The 16,320-nt window shown below is 31.6% G+C and overlaps 1 protein-coding gene, 1 long non-coding RNA gene and 1 pseudogene across 3 annotated transcripts; all 3 read right to left on the bottom strand.

Annotated features, from left to right (window-relative positions):
• Window positions 1-300: 300 nt before the first annotated feature.
• LOC9327367 lies at window positions 301-1,886 on the bottom strand. Its single transcript, XM_002893953.2, has 5 exons — window positions 1,524-1,886; window positions 1,303-1,430; window positions 1,099-1,211; window positions 800-985; window positions 301-674 (listed from the first exon to the last, which is right to left on the bottom strand). Exons 1-5 carry the CDS (start codon window positions 1,844-1,846, stop codon window positions 645-647), a joined length of 780 nt encoding a protein of 259 aa, XP_002893999.1. The 5' UTR covers window positions 1,847-1,886; the 3' UTR covers window positions 301-644.
• Window positions 1,887-12,519: 10,633 nt separating this feature from the next.
• LOC110225335 lies at window positions 12,520-12,965 on the bottom strand (annotated as a pseudogene).
• Window positions 12,966-14,907: 1,942 nt separating this feature from the next.
• On the bottom strand, window positions 14,908-16,282 carry LOC9330062. 2 transcript variants are annotated; one of them, XR_002329065.1, is made up of 3 exons: window positions 15,810-16,282; window positions 15,674-15,728; window positions 14,908-15,581 (listed from the first exon to the last, which is right to left on the bottom strand). It is a non-coding gene; the product is annotated as an uncharacterized LOC9330062 (long non-coding RNA). The 2 variants fall into 2 exon arrangements; XR_002329064.1 differs by having other exon boundaries at window positions 15,907-16,278.
• Window positions 16,283-16,320: the final 38 nt, after the last annotated feature.

Below are 16,320 nucleotides of genomic sequence, written 5' to 3' on the forward strand. Positions count from 1 at the left end.
TTGACCTCCTCTACTAACTTAATAACTTGTCTGTTCACCAAGTTCAAGTGTTGGATATGAGTTTTCTTTTACTAATAGATTGGCACCAATAATATTACATCGGCGTCCCAATTCTCGTCTCTCACTGAAAAATGTCAATAATTTAGTCTTTCTACAAAAGACAATTCTACTTAGGAACTCAGAATCCATGATCGTCCAACTCTCCTTAAAATGAATCCATCGTTCATACCGATTGACACTTGATTCCACCATTACAATTCCTTACCATCTTATGCTTTCTTTCTTAGGTGTCCACCATTGTTTGTTAAGAACGGTTTGCTTAGATGCTCTTTTCGGGTATTCATACATCTTTTTAGAACATTTGACAAAAAAAAGTTGGTCTGCAATGAGGTCTGGGAACACTGGCTAACCCACAGCGACAACTTACAACATACTTACGAATTGCTATTCCCAATTACTTGGGATAACAAGTAATCATTTTCTCCTCCACTGCGCGCTGCAACTATATCTATATTACAGTTGATCCTGGAATTTTTCAACACTCATATATTTATGATCTCTTGGCGACTGTTCCAAAGTACATCTACAAATTTGTGCATGTTGAAACTCAACCTCCATCCGCCCGCACATTCATGGATGCTCCTTCACCACCGTCTTATCAATGAAGTAAGCAACTGCAACATGTATGAATCCACACATCATTAGCATCACCTTTGAACAGACACGATAAATACTGAAACAGATGTAAGCAAAGGTTCTAACTTTCTTCTCGACACTTAGAGAAAATGCATTCACAGACCTCAAATAGCTCGAATGCACTGCCTTTCCGATACGTATCATCTTTCTTCTTGGACTCTGTAGGAAGCACACTGAATAGCAATGCTCTCCATCCAATAAGTAAAACAGCAGTACTTCCCATTGTCACCAATACAAAGCTAGAAGCCGGGATGTGACCCGATGAAGCTGACCTAATGATAATCCCAAGCTGCAATGAAAAGAACAAGCTTTAAAAGCTCAGTAGAGATACTAACATCCTTAAAGCTACATCTCAAAAACATCACTAGATTAGTAGTTTCAGTTGAGTAAATGCAGCCTTACCGGAGCTCCGACAATCCAAGATTTTGCAGCTGCAACCACGGCTTTAGACCGACCCTTCATTCCTCTCCCTTCCTCCGCATATCCTCCCAAGAAATATGCACTCAGAAACCATCCTGCCACAAAAAGTTTCCATTTTTATTAGGAACAAAGCTTCTCAAACACAAAACTGATAAGAGAAAGCGAAAAACGAAAACGAATCAATACCGGCAATGAAAGGGTCAGCTGTGTGGAGAGTTTCAATAGAAAAAACAGGGAAACCATGGCTAAATCTCCCAATTGCAGAGAAGATAAGCAGAGCTAAAACATCACCACCAGCAAGTAAGGCCACACGACTGAAGAGATTACACAAAGAGTTGAGATAACAAAACAAAAGCAATCATTCCTCTAGAGAGACTAAACCAAAGCAAAGGAAGAGGTTTTATTACCCCCATTTGGTGATGTTAGAAGATGAAGTAGATGATGATGGTTTATCGAATTGAATAACACCCTCGAGAGGAACATTCTCTTGACCCACGAAAACTGTGTCATCTCCTGAAGAAGGGATTTGAGAAACTGAGGTTGAGGGTTTGGATTTGACGCTTCCGTCGGGGTTAGAGAGAGCGAGGACGACGCGTTGCCGTCTCCGGGGAGTGTTTGGAGCGGGGACGAGCCATGAATCGGGAGAAGAGAAAGCAGAAGGTTTGGATTTGGCGATGAATTTGACGGCGGAGACAGGTCCGGTGGGAGTGCGAAGAACTAACATTCTCATTGTATCTTGTCAAGGCAATCGTCTGCCACACTCTCATATTGATGATATCATCAATTTTATTTTCAGTAAAACGAATCTAATTCTTTATAAAAATAAAAAATGTCATTTTTAGTATTTGTAATTTTTACTAACATGTTACATTGTTACCCAATTGCTATTTTCAAACATTGAAAATGTATATATTTATATAATTTTTTTGTTAAAATACATACTTTATAACTAATATTAAATTTTAAAAACAAATGGAATTGACTAAACACATTTATAACAGGTGAGCAAAACCCGCAAGTCTTGCCCCGACAAGCTTGCCGTGGAGCGGATGTTCATAAATTACGGAGTTTTGCGGGTAAATCCACGGGTTAAAAAAAAATATAATTATTTATAAATTTAACTCATATATTATAGTAAAATCTTAAAATAATTTGCAACATATATAAAATAATTATCAAAATTTCTGTTTTTCTTAAAAACTATGTGTATTAATGTTTAAAATTATTATTAATTATTTTTTTTCTTTAAATATATTTTAGAAATTTGAAATAAATTATTTATATACCCGCATGTCCCTCAGACTCAACCATGACGGGTTTTGTGCGGGTTAAAAAATTTTAAATTCGTTGCAGGGCGGGTTTGACCCGCTGACAGCTCTAGTTGTGGTGGCTAGCTTGGTTAAAAACTTCCTATCCCAACTTCCCAATATCGATCACTTCCCTTTACTACAACATTAAATTTTAGTTTTTTTTTTAATTGGGCCATAACTCATTCTTCAACTTTTGACATATTTTCATTTTTTTTTTCTACTGTTTATTTTAAGCAAAGTTCTCCTTCATTACGGTTACATGTTTATGGACATCATAGGAAGAGTGTCCACTAGATATCATTAAAGAAACAACTTTAAAAGGGGATATGGGTGGTTTATGTAACACTCATCACTACTGTACCAGCCCTGATAAAGATCGAGTCATTGTCTCTTTCTACCAAAGAGATTAAGATGGTGTTATTCAATGATTGAATAACACCCCCTAAGTCATCTAGTTGTATCATAAAGTTTTATGCTTTTCTAACAAACCAAATATAGCTTCTAAGGAAAGAAGCGAAAGCTGTCACCAATGATTTATAAACAGAATTAAAGCTGGAGCTAAATTTTCGAAGAAGCCATCTAATTATGATTCTCTTGTACTTTTCGAGCTTACTAGGAAAAATTGTGGGAAAAGATTATGCGGTACCATCAGCTCTAAGCATTAGAAAAGGATTCGAGGTACGATAGACCGTCTCCTCGAGATCTAAGAATTCGTTAATTTTGATAATATCATTGGGAAGCAAAGTATGCATGACCATGACATTTTTGCGCGAAGAATCTGAAGGGGAAATAAAGAAGGCTGCTCATATTTTTGCTGGAAGGTTGAAAAAGATCTATTGCATGAAACAAATTAGCGAACCAGTTGTGAACATTCAGGGGTTTGCAAAGTGTATAGAGAGAAGAGTGCCAATCAATTGGGTAAACCACATGGTCGTGAAGGCGTCTTTGACGGACTTAGCTTGTTGAGTAGGCCAACTAAACTATATCCCATCTATTAAATTTTGTTTATAAATAAAATACCTATATTTAATTAAAAACTAGATTTAAATTTCTCAAAAGCAATTTAACACGTTAATAAGTATATTTTGTTAAAATACGTTCATTATTAAAAATTAAAGTATATACAGAAATCTACTATTTTTTAAAAAAAAACTTTAGTTAACCCTGGTAAAAAACATTTCGGGATCCGCCACTAAAAATGTGTAACGATGATAGTTTTGGTTTTGATGATGGAGGATAGTTTAGGTACTGATGTGTTGATAATAATGAAGTTTATTTAGACTATAGAAAATATTTTACGAATGATACATTTAAATTGGTTAATAATATACATGTAAAAGTAAAGATAGCAAAGAGTTGTTGTAGTTTTTGTACATGATAGATTTTTTGTTGGAAGATTTATGAATTAGTTAATAATAAAAGTAAACATTTGATTGTTAGAGTATTGATGGATGAACTAAATTATTGCATTTACCAAAGAAAATATGTTCATTTTAAAAATACATGCATATTTGAGATTTACAATATATGAGTTAATTGATACATTTTTCAAACAAATATTGAAAAGAAATTCTTGGACACAATGTTAATGCGCTAGAGAAATTTTTTGACAAGTCGTTTACTATCTAAAATTTTCTTCTGATGAGTATGCTAAGTCGTTTAAATGTCTGCTAATTCGTTTGAACGTCTTTTTATTATGAAAATGAATTAATTGTCGAATCTTGACAAGTATATGTATTGGTCCAATGATCAAATGTATGTTGGACTAATTTTTTAAATTTGTGGTAAGAAGCAAATAATCTATATTGCTTTTAGAAGAAATATAAACTAGAAAGTAAAATTAGATGAAATCTGTAATTATAATTGATGTTTTCTTAGTTTACTTACTTATAATTAAACTTTAACCCGCCTTTTATTTTGTAGGTACCATCAAAAATTTGACAAATTTTTTACCGCCTCTCTTGAACTATCACAAAAATGAAAAGAAGAAAATTTTTAATATCATATATAGATGAGCTACAATTACTCCATTGTAATATTAACTTTATCATGAACTTCTAAAAATTCAGAGTTATATGATGCCAAAAAATTTGATTATTGACAACACATGGGTCGACTGCTCGACCTATGTCATTTTTAAAGGTTAGTTAACTACGGTAACTAGTTACTAAATCATTATTAACTAGTTACTAAAAATTGATCTTTTAAAACTAAAATAAATGATATGGTCAAAAATTTATACAAACTTTATCCTATATATCATGTATAATATTCATCCATTTCACACAATCATATAACTTTTTCTTATAATTTTATTAAAATAAATTCTATTATATCACTTATATATAAGTATATTTCTGAAAAATTAATTGTACTATATATATATATATAGTACAATTAATTTTTCATTATATATATATAAACATACATACATATATATAAATATTTTAATATAAACCTATAAAAATTATCACACATGATCTCACACTAAGACCAATTCAATTTGGAAAATTGATGTCTCAAAAAATAATCCAAATCATTTCCATATTGTATTAAAATATATTATGAAATCAAACACAATTACTATGTAATTTACACAATTACTATGTAATTTTCAAACATAGTAAAAATTTTAATACATTAATAAAATAAATTTATTTTTACTATAAATAAAATTAAATAGCATCAATTTTTCCGTGTCTGGCGCGAGTATCATCTAGTATTTGATTATATCACAAAACATTTTATGTTTGATAATTTATCTCTGATGTACATATTCAATTTTTTCTTATATAGATAATAAAGTATAAATTTTAAATTTTACAAATTAAATGACTAGTTTTGCTTACAATATATGAATCCTTCATTGACAGTTTGAACTAATATCAAATGCATACTCAATTAACCAAAACACACATGTTGAAGAATGAAGATGAAGGAAGTTGCTTAAAAGTTGCACAAAGAATTGTAATTAATTGTGTTTCTCAGACTTTTAGGTTTTTTCGTTTATGTCATACAGGGATTTTGTTTTCTATTAGTTTTATTATCTTGTAGCTTTTTTCTTGAACGTGGTGTTGTTGTCTTTTTGCTAACTAAAGAAACTCCAAACTGATTCACAAAAATTGCAAAACCAAAAGACGTCATATGATTCAGAGAATTCACATATCAAACAAAAGCGTTGACAACAAAGTGTTCTATTTTATAACATACAAGATAAATAAAAGGTAGTAAACCAAATATAATTTTTTTTGTTAGCTTGTTTGTTGTTTAACTTTAATATCATTATTTATGGATCTCCTTCACCACTGCTACTAAACTTCCCAACTTGCATACATTTGAATTTCCTCATCCTAATGGGATCTTTCCAGAAAGCTTGTTTAATCATGCTTCACTTTCAACTACAAAGTCTCACATTTCTCTTGGTTTAGTAAGATTTTTGAATAATGCATTTTATTTTGAGGAAAACCATTGAAGAAAGAAAATAAATTTTTCTCTAGAGAGCAGATATTTTGGAATATGAGCGCTTTCTCTGATATAATTGTTATGTCACTGGGACAAACTCTCCTCTGAAGTGATCCCATTTAGTTAAAAATATAACAAAACATGCATTAATATCAAACTCACAATGTCACAAAAAATTATGTTCACAAAAGTAAATCTCTTAAAGATGAGTGTTTTATTAAAAAATTTCAATTTATTATAGAGATGTAGAGAGTTTGTAGTGTCTTGTAACTCATTTGCATGCCGCATCTATATAAAGGCTTCAAAGGAATCATATGTTTTCTCTCCATCTATCTTTTCTTTACATCATTATTAACTCTTTTACGGTTTTACCTCTTTTCTACTATATTTTCTTATTCTTTTACGTCACTATTGCCTCTTGATTTTTTGAGTTACATATGTTTTATTAAATATAAGAAATATTTTTTAAAGTGATGTGTAAGTGTAATTAAACATTTTTATTGGATCAAAGCTTTTAACATTTTAATATAAATAGTGATGTTAAGGGTTACACAAAATTTAATAAACCTTATGGTACATGACGCAATAATTTTCTATGTATCTTAACTGGTTGATGTAATTGAACTTTTTAGTTCATGAGTTCAAGCCCTCATAGTGCCTATTTTTTTAGTTTACATTCTTTCAAAACAAACTTTATTTTTATTATCTTCTCACGTTTCTATAAATGTCAAAACTATATATATTTCACCTTTTCCATAATGTTTTTTTTTCTTTTTTCTTTTATTAGTTTCATTCATGTAGAATTTATGATTTATAGATGTGCATTTTTTCTTTGTGGGCACGATTTATCTATAGAGTTAAGAAATAATAAATATATATTTTTCTTTGATTTTCCTATTGGAGCATGAGAAAAAGTAGGAGTTTCGAGTTATCATTGGCTACCCTTTGTTGCGAGTTAGCATGATAATAATATATTTTAAATCACATGCATATTTGAGATTTACATATATGATATATGAGTTAACTGATACATTTTTCAAACAAATATTCAAAAGAAATTCTTGGGCACAATGTTAATGCGCTAGAATTTTTTTTTGACAAGTCTTTTACTATCTAAAATTAACTTCTGATGAGCATGCTAAGTCGTTTGAATGTCTTTTTATTATGAAGATGAACTAATTGTCGAATCTTGACTATGATATTATATGTATTGGTCCAATGATCAAATGTAGGTTGGATTAATTTTTTTAATTTGTGGTAAGAAGCAAAGAATCTAAATTGCTTTTAGAAGAAAAATAAACTAGAAAGTAAAATTAGATGAAATCTGTAATTATAATTGATGTTTTCTTAGTTTACTTACTTATAATTAAACTTTAACCCGCCTTTTATATTGTAGGTACTATCAAAAATTTGACGATTTTTTTACCGTCTCTCTTGAACTATCACAAAAACGAAAAAAAGAAAATTTTTAATACCATACATAGCTTAGCTACAATTTCTCCATTGCAATATTAACTCTATCACGAACTTCTAAAAATTCAGAGTTATATGATGCCAAAGAATTTGATTATTGACAACACATGGGTCGACTGCTAGACTTATGTCATTTTTAAAGGTTAGTTAACTACGTACGGTAAGTTGCTTGAATGAGAAGAAACAACAAATGAAGCGGCTATCTTGCTTCTGTTCATCGAATACATTAATAAAAAATATTTACTAAATCATTATTTACTAGTTACTAAAAATTGATTTTTTAAAATTAAAATAAATGATATGGTCTAAAATTTATACAAATTTTCTCATATATATCATATATAGTGTTCATGCATTCCACACAATCATATAACTTTTTCTTATAATTATTAAAATAAATTTTATTATATCACTTATATATAAGTATATTTATGAAAAATTAATTGTACTATATATATATATATATATATATATATATATAAAACGTACATATATATATAATTTAATATAAACCTATACAAATTATCACACATGATCTCACACTAAGACCAATTCAATTCGGAAAATTGATGTCTCAAAAAATAATCCGACTACAAAGCTTGTTTGATCATGTTTCACTTCCAACTACAAAGTCTCACATTTCTCATGATTTAGTAAGATTTTTGAATAATGCATTTTGTTTTGAGAAAAACCATGGAAGAAAGAAAATAGACTTTTCTCTAGAGAGCGGACATTTTGGAATATGATCGCCTTCTTCGATGTTAATTGTTATGTCACTGGAACAAACCCTCCTCTGAAGTGATTCCATTTAGTTAAAAATAGAACAAAACATGCTTTAATGCTAAACTCACAATGTCATAAAAAATCAAGTTCACAAAAGTAAATCACTTAGAGATGAGAATAACCTTGGGATGTCCCCCACAACCTATAAAAAGACTAAGTGGTTTAACCTTGAAGTTAACCGTCTTTCTTTTGACATCATCCACAATAGCCCATAGGTATTTATCCTCCCGTTATTTTATAACCATCCTCTCATTTACTATATCAATAAGATGCATCCACAAATGAGTAAAGAGATGTGACTTGTTGTTTTAATATAATAGCTAATTTCCCTAAAATCAGCAAACGAATAGATTTGGAAATCTCCCACCATTATTTTCTTAATTCTCTCATAGTATAATATTCTAATTAGTCATCCTCAAATCTCCTAATTTCCATATGTTTAGCAGATTTTTTACCTAAAATCTATCACAACTAACACACCTTTAGTGGTAAACTGTTTGGAATCACTGTTCGACTTATGTCATTTTAAAGGTTAAATATCTTTTCTAATCGCCAGTATCATTTTCACGACCAAAAGTAGAGGAGTGAAATTCATAATACAGTAAAGAAAAAGAGATAATTAACTCAACTAATATAAAAAGACACTTGCATTATTTTTTGGGTAAAAAAAGAAAAAAAACCATTCATTTTTTCTTGAAGATCTAAACTACAAACACAAAGTGTCGCATACTTCAGATTTTTCTTTTAAAATTTTTCATAATGTTAGTGTTTTATTGAAGGTGTGTTTCTTGTTCCTATATGCTCGTCGTATGTTTTTCTTTTCTCACTATTTACCTAGTTTTTCTCTACCCTTACTGTGTCTAACCCACTACATGAATATGCCACAACATTTATTTTCAAACTTCTGTTATTGTAAAAGAGATATTATTTCTATAACTACTTTCAAATTTTTTTTTTGTTAAGTAACTTTTTCAATTGAGAAAATCAAAATTTGATATCGCAAAGCAAAATAAATTTGTTATCCTAATTTTGTATTTAAGTTTAATTTAACAAATTGTCTTTCCTATACTACAAATATTTTTTTAGAAGCTATATATATTTTGCTACAATTTTTTTAGAAGCTATATATATTTTGCTACAATTTTTTTAGAAGTTATAGTTTGCTACATATATATATATTTTAAGATCATCCAAAAACTCGAACCTGTCACGAGTTCTTGGGTTGAAATCCGGTGAAGAAGATAGTTCAATCGCCGGAGGAGATGGATCAGAGATTGATGTGAGAGATGAAGAAATCCGGTGGAGAAGATAATAAGTATATGTGTTTGTGTGAATATATAAGTAAATCACTTGAGTTCAAGTGGTTATGTCTCAGTTTTCGTAGTTCAAAGGTACATGGTCTGTTGTCTAAAATTAACACAGTTTGTTTTGTTTTGTTTTGTGTTGTTTTAATATGAAATGACGTTGTTTTATGATTTAACATAATCTCTTAATGGAAAGTCAATCAAAGTTGAAAATTTATTACAACACTTGCAAAGTTGATGATTTATTTCAACACTTTTGGTTAGTTGATGTTTTAATGACATTTTCCGTATATAGATTAACTACAACTACTCCAATGTGATATTTATTCTATTACAAACTTTTGAAAATTTAGAATTATATGTTGCCAAAGTGCAAATAAATCTTAGAGTTTCACCTTATTTACGAGTCCATGCCATTGACATTTATTATTTAGTTTTACAAAATTTAAATAAAGGATATTAACCAAACGAAATTTTGCCTAATTTGTTTCTAAAAATCTCTACACAATCTTTCAATATATCTTCAAAAAAAGAATTCCGTGAATTTTACTCCACAAAATATGCTTAAAACCGATTTGTATTATCAATGTCTGACAGTTCAAAGCAACATCCATCACCACCTTTTTGTGTTGCCTACAACTTGCTATTCGCAATCATAGACTAAAATGAATAAATCAAAGAATGTTGGAGATAATCAAACTAGAAATAAGAGAGTTGGTACGAGGCGTGTCTTAGTATGCTTGTTCCCTCTTGGCATTGCTGGTCGACTTATGTTATTTTCAACGGTTAATTATATTTTTAACCACCAGTATCATTAATGCTACCAAAAATATAGGAATGAAATTCATATTAAAGAAAATGAGATAATTAGCTCAATTAATATATATATATATATATATATTTGGGATTACCAGAAATCTCTAGAGAAGAAACTGTTTTCATTCAAACTGATTGTGTGTTAAGTGATGGTAGCAAAGGTTGTCCTTTGGTAAATTTGGAAGGGGAGCTCATTGGGGTAGTTGTAATGGGTCATATGCTGTGCACCGGTATTGGATTACCAGAGTTGGGAACTATAATATAGGTAGTTTATATGATATCCAAACTCTTTACAACTATCCCATTATATATATATATAAAAATTAAAACTCTAACTATAGGAATACCTCGCTTGAGTTGTTCTTTCAGTTGAAATGAAAAAAAAATCATTCATTTTCTTGGAGATCTTAACTACAATCTCAGTGTCACAAACTTCAAATTTTTCTCTTAAAATATGTCATGAGGTTATTGTTTTACTAAATGTGTGTTTTTTGTTCATAAATTCTCGTTGTATGTTTCTCTTATCCCATCATTCACCTAGGTTTGCTCTTCTCCCACTATTTCTAACACACTACATGAATATGTCACAACATTTCTTTTCAGTTTTCTTTTATCGTAAAAGAAAAATTATTTCTATAACTACTTTCAAATTTGTTTTATTATGTAACTTTTTCAATTGATAAAATCAAAATTTGATATTGCAAAGTAAAATAAATCTGTTATCCTAGTTTTGTATTTAAGTTTAATTTACTTTGCATAATATGAAATACAAAATAATCAGTTTCAAAAAAAATCTAAATATTTTTTAATATATACTATTAAGCTACAATCTATATATACATTTTTGGAGTACACGTAGCAAATAAATCCTGGAGTTGCTAAGTATTTTACAAGGAATGTCATTGGCATTTAATCATCTATTCACTTCCCTTTGACACAAAAAATACAATTGGGAAATATATGTCTATAAGTATGTTTTTTTTAAGTGCAAATAAATCTTAGAGTTTCACCTTATTTACGAGTCCATGCCATTGACATTTATTATTTAGTTTTACAAAATTTAAATAAAGGATATTAACCAAACGAAATTTTGCCTAATTTGTTTCTAAAAATCTCTACACAATCTTTCAATATATCTTCAAAAAAAGAATTCCGTGAATTTTACTCCACAAAATATGCTTAAAATCGATTTATAGCAAATATTCATATTAACATTTTGCATAACAATAAAACTACTAATTTATAATAATCAAAATATTCACATAGAAAAATCATATAATTCATATGATAAATTTAAAATATATATTAGTAGTATGAATTTAAAATCATTTAAGGAACACTATACCATGGGTGAGATCCTAAAATTATTGGATTTTATAACAATAATAATTGATTTTTTTGGATTTTATAACACTAATAATTTAGCTAACGGGATAATATAGATGAGTTTATATGGAATGACGGGTTTGGGTCGATATTAATAAAGAATGATATATCACAGATGAAATCCTAAAATTAACAATAAAAATATAATTATACAACCTTAAAAAGAAAAAAAAAAACATACAATATTAACAAAACAAATACAACTTAAAATTTAAAAAATTTAGTTATAAAAAAATCGACCCACCGTATACCGCGGAGTAAAATATTCAAAATTTTAAAATTGACCATACATCGTTACTTAAAAAATGTATGTTTTCGTAACTATACATCAAAAATTGAAACCTAAACAATAGTAATCATACACTAAATAATACATAGATAGATATCTACATTTCAAAATACAAACTAATATTATATATCTTCAGTTAATTTTTTTAAAAATAACATTACATTTTTTTTAAAAATATATCCCCGCGGTGTACCGCGGATTAAAATCTTGTTATAGCTTATTTTACTATATCAAGAATCTGAAACAAATAATTAGTTATATAACAAAGGAATAGTTTAGTTTTATGTCTTTATGGCTTTCACGAAATCTCAGCCATGTCTTCTCTTCATGAAGATCATGCAAAAGCTATGTTACTCAAGCTTAATTAAAATTAGTAATTTTCAAGTTTTATTGGTTACAATTGGTGATTGTAAAGTCTCACTTCTGATAATATTTTCTTGTAAGTCGATATTTAATGCTTTTTTTTTTTGCTAAGTGATTTAATATCATATAAAATGAAAAGAGTTTGGATTTACATGTTGGTTACCTAGATTCTTGGTTCCTTTGCAAAAAATAAAATAAAAAACAAGGAAGCAAAGGACTTTCAGATGGTTTCTTCAATTAATCCAGTGACGCATCAAGTCTCTGAATTTTCTGCGATTTCTTCGGGCGTTGATGGTGTTGATCACCTCACGATCGATAGCTTTGAATATGACATTTAGTGGGATGACTTCAAGATTGTGAAGTTTATTGTTTCTCTGCTTCCAAATGGCATAGATAGTAGCCTGGGCAAAAACCTTTCTAAGGGTAGAAGGAGATGAGTTGGTGCGTGCCTTGGTCCAAGACATGAACCCCTCCCGGTGGATGAAGTCTCATTCTTGTCTGAACTAAAACCCAAATGACCCTACTAAAAGTGCAAGAGAGGAGAAGATGGTCTCTGGTCTCAACAGCAGAGTCACACAAGCAGCAAAGAGGTGATCAAACCTGCATTCCTCAGGAGAGCAATCTAGACCTAGTAGGCAATCTGTCCAAGTACGAGACCCACATATGAAAAGAGTTTCTTGGAGTGGCGCCTTTAAACCAAATCGCAGAAGCCCGACTCTTTTCCTCTTCACGACGCCTAAGAGCATCCCAGGTCAAAGAGGAAGAAAAGCCAATACACTCCACATTATTCACAGTCCAAGTAGAAGAATCTTCTTTATCAAGCTGCAGAGGAAGGTTAATGGTGGTTTAAAAAATCTGCAGGTCCAAAGCAGACTGAGACCGTTGAGAAGCCAAAATCCAAGTATTTCCCTCAACAGCTTCAGCCACGACAGCATCAATAGGTATCCTCAAGTTTCTTGGTCCATTAGCACCCAGAAAGCTAAATAAAGGGCCAAAAGGAGACCAGGAGTCTCTCCAAAAGGTTGCCGTCCATTTCCAATATAGCACTTTAAGAATTTTTCTGCCAAAGGTCTCAGACGCAAGAGACATCTCCAATTCCAGGTATCACTAGCTTTTTCATGCATAGACCAGAACTCAGAGATGGAGCCAGAACCAGTACCTGAGAAGTGGTGAAATCTTTGTCAAGCCACCCATAGAGATCCACTATTGGAGAAGAGAAGCCATATGAATTTTAGCCTAAGAGCGGTGTTCCATTCAGAGAATCTTCTTAAACCCAACCCGCCCTCAGACTTGGGGAAACAAACAGTAGACCAAGCCACTTTAGCCTTATGGCAATTATCAATCCCACCAGACCAAAGGAAACGAGAGCAGAGAGATTCAATTTCCCGAATGCAGCCTTTTGGTAAGTCAAAAGTTGACATCCAGAAAACCACAATTCCATTAATAACTGAAGCAATCAATTGCAGCCTTCCTGCAAAGGATAACGTCTTTGCAGCCCAACATGAAAGTCTCTTCTTCACTTTCTCCACGAGAGGGGCATACTCAGAGATCTTAAGCTTGCGACACATGAGAGGAAGTCCCAAGTACCTAATAGGCAGAGACGCAAGAGGAAAACCATAGTGAGATATTGTTGCAGCTTCGGTCTCCTCCACACTGACAAGGAATAGCTCAGTTTTTTCTCTGTTCATGTTCAGGCCAGACCATCCCCCAAAGTCATCGAGAGTTTCATTTATACCGTGTAAAGAAGTGCTTCCTCCATCGAAAAATATCATTACATCATCCGCGAACATCAGATGAGAGAGATTCAGATCTGATGTTTTAGGATAAGAGGAGCCGTGAGAACTAAGACAAATAGGTAGGGAGAGAGTGGATATTTAATGCTTTGTAAAGAGATAGTTAGAGCATGCACATAGGTGATATTTTATGAGTATCATTAACAATTTTTTAGTATTAATTTTAATGTTTGTTTATTGTTTGAAATTTTTTATGATACTACTATAAATGTGTTTCCATTGGTGATACCGGTTTAAGTATCATAAAAAAAAAATTATTTGCAAAATCAAAAATAAATATATAAAAACTTAGAATTACAAAAGTATAAACCATTTGCAATATATAGTAAAGAATTATATTTTCAACTTTTGTTGATTTCTTTGTTCATTTTTCCTTTTCAATGAACAAAGATATTTTTTTCTACAAAATCTTCCCTTGGTCGTTCCAACCTTGTTCCTACATAATCCACAGTAGCTGCATAGCCTCATCTACGGTTACTCTGTCCTCCTTAACGCCCAAACATTTGGAAACCTGCATTTTCCACCATATGCACATTTGAATATGTAACAAATTCTTTTCAACACCTCTGATATGTTGATCCAAAAGGGCACGTGTAACAGAACTAATCTCAAAAACATTGGGTGATCCTAAAATCATCTCTAACATCACAACCCCAACACCCCACATGTCGTATCTTGATGGACCTGTTGACCCATATAAATGTTTCATTGTATACTCATCAAATGCACTGCCAAAGTCGATGATGCGCCGGGTTTTATATCTCTGTGAGTAATGTTGCGATCATGGCATGCCGTTCATAACAAAGATAACATGATGATGAAAAATGGATATTATAAGGATAAGTTAAGACGATACACAATAAAGGCTACATGAACATCAATATTGCAATGGAAAGGAGGTCAAGTCCTAAAAACAATATGCAATGCCATGTATCTATCCTCTCAAGTAACAGAGGCGAGGAAAAACAGCAACCTCAGTAGAAACTGAATGCTTTCCATCTGTAACAACTGAGGCTGTGTCATTCGCCTCCTCTTTTGGTGACTTCCTCCGAAACAGAAATATTACTTGATCAAGCTGCTTCTTGGACTTCATTTGCAACTTTTGTCTCATCATGAGACCGGGTTAGATCTTAAGATGCTTCAGTGAAGATACAAAAATGAAGAGAGGTCTCATCATATGACCCAATGCTGCAGATACACTATATATGAGACGAGCATCGGTTAACTGCTGGATAGACAGTAAGAGAGGATCCTTCTTTGTACTAAATGAGCAATTAATGGAAGCTCCATTGGGTTGCAAAAGATACTTCCTCCATTTCTAGTCCCAGAAATTCCAGCACTTCCTAAGGCAATTAAAACACTTCCTAAGGCACTCCATTGGGTTGCAAAAGATACTTCCTCCATTATCCGTCTCAGATAATCGTGCAAATGATGTTGCTTGAGCGTGCAGGTTAACTGAAGCCAAAGAGCCACTAAATTCTTGAGCCTTTTATGAACATAAAAAGAGAAAAGTATGAATTGCACAATTCAATACAAAACAAATGGATCCAGAAGGATTATAACATAAAAAAAAAAGACCTTTGTATAATGATCTACATGCTTCTGTCTTTCTTCAACATTAATGTAACATTCCCTACAACAAAACAAAACCAAATAATGAACAATAAGAAGCAGGAAAAAGTAGTGACTAGTGACTAGTGAGTGGTTTATATACCATTGGTGGTTCTTGGACTAGATTCTTCAGATTGATTGTCCACTCTTCGAGTCAAAGGAATAGAATCAAATAGAGAAAATCTTGCTAATTGACTAACCTGAGATACAGAAGTCTCTGTACTCTTGGGAGCTGCTAATAAAGTAGCTGAAGTTGAAGAAGATCCATCAAAAACACGAGAACAATCTGCTAATTCGATTATGGCTTCTTCCAAACCCCTAATCTCCCTCTCCTCCAACCAACAACCAAGCCGAGTCCAAATTCCCAAATTCGCAAACTTCCCCAAATTCCCAAACCCCTCTCATCCGCCACCGCCAAATCCCTAGCTCTAATCGCCTATTACTCTCCGCTTGGTAACTTCATGGATCAGAGAGACGCTTCCATCAAAGAGTTTCCAAAATGGGCGGAGCTGAGAAGAGAAGAAATCGGCAAATCGCCGTGAGAGAGAGGAGAGAAAAAATCGAGAGAAACAAAATGATTTTTTTTTTCTTCTTCTTTCGGGAAAACAATTTCC

The sequence above is a fragment of the Arabidopsis lyrata genome (genome assembly GCF_000004255.2).
Source record: "Arabidopsis lyrata subsp. lyrata unplaced genomic scaffold ARALYscaffold_1, whole genome shotgun sequence".
In the NCBI taxonomy this organism is placed as follows: Eukaryota; Viridiplantae; Streptophyta; class Magnoliopsida; order Brassicales; family Brassicaceae; genus Arabidopsis; species Arabidopsis lyrata.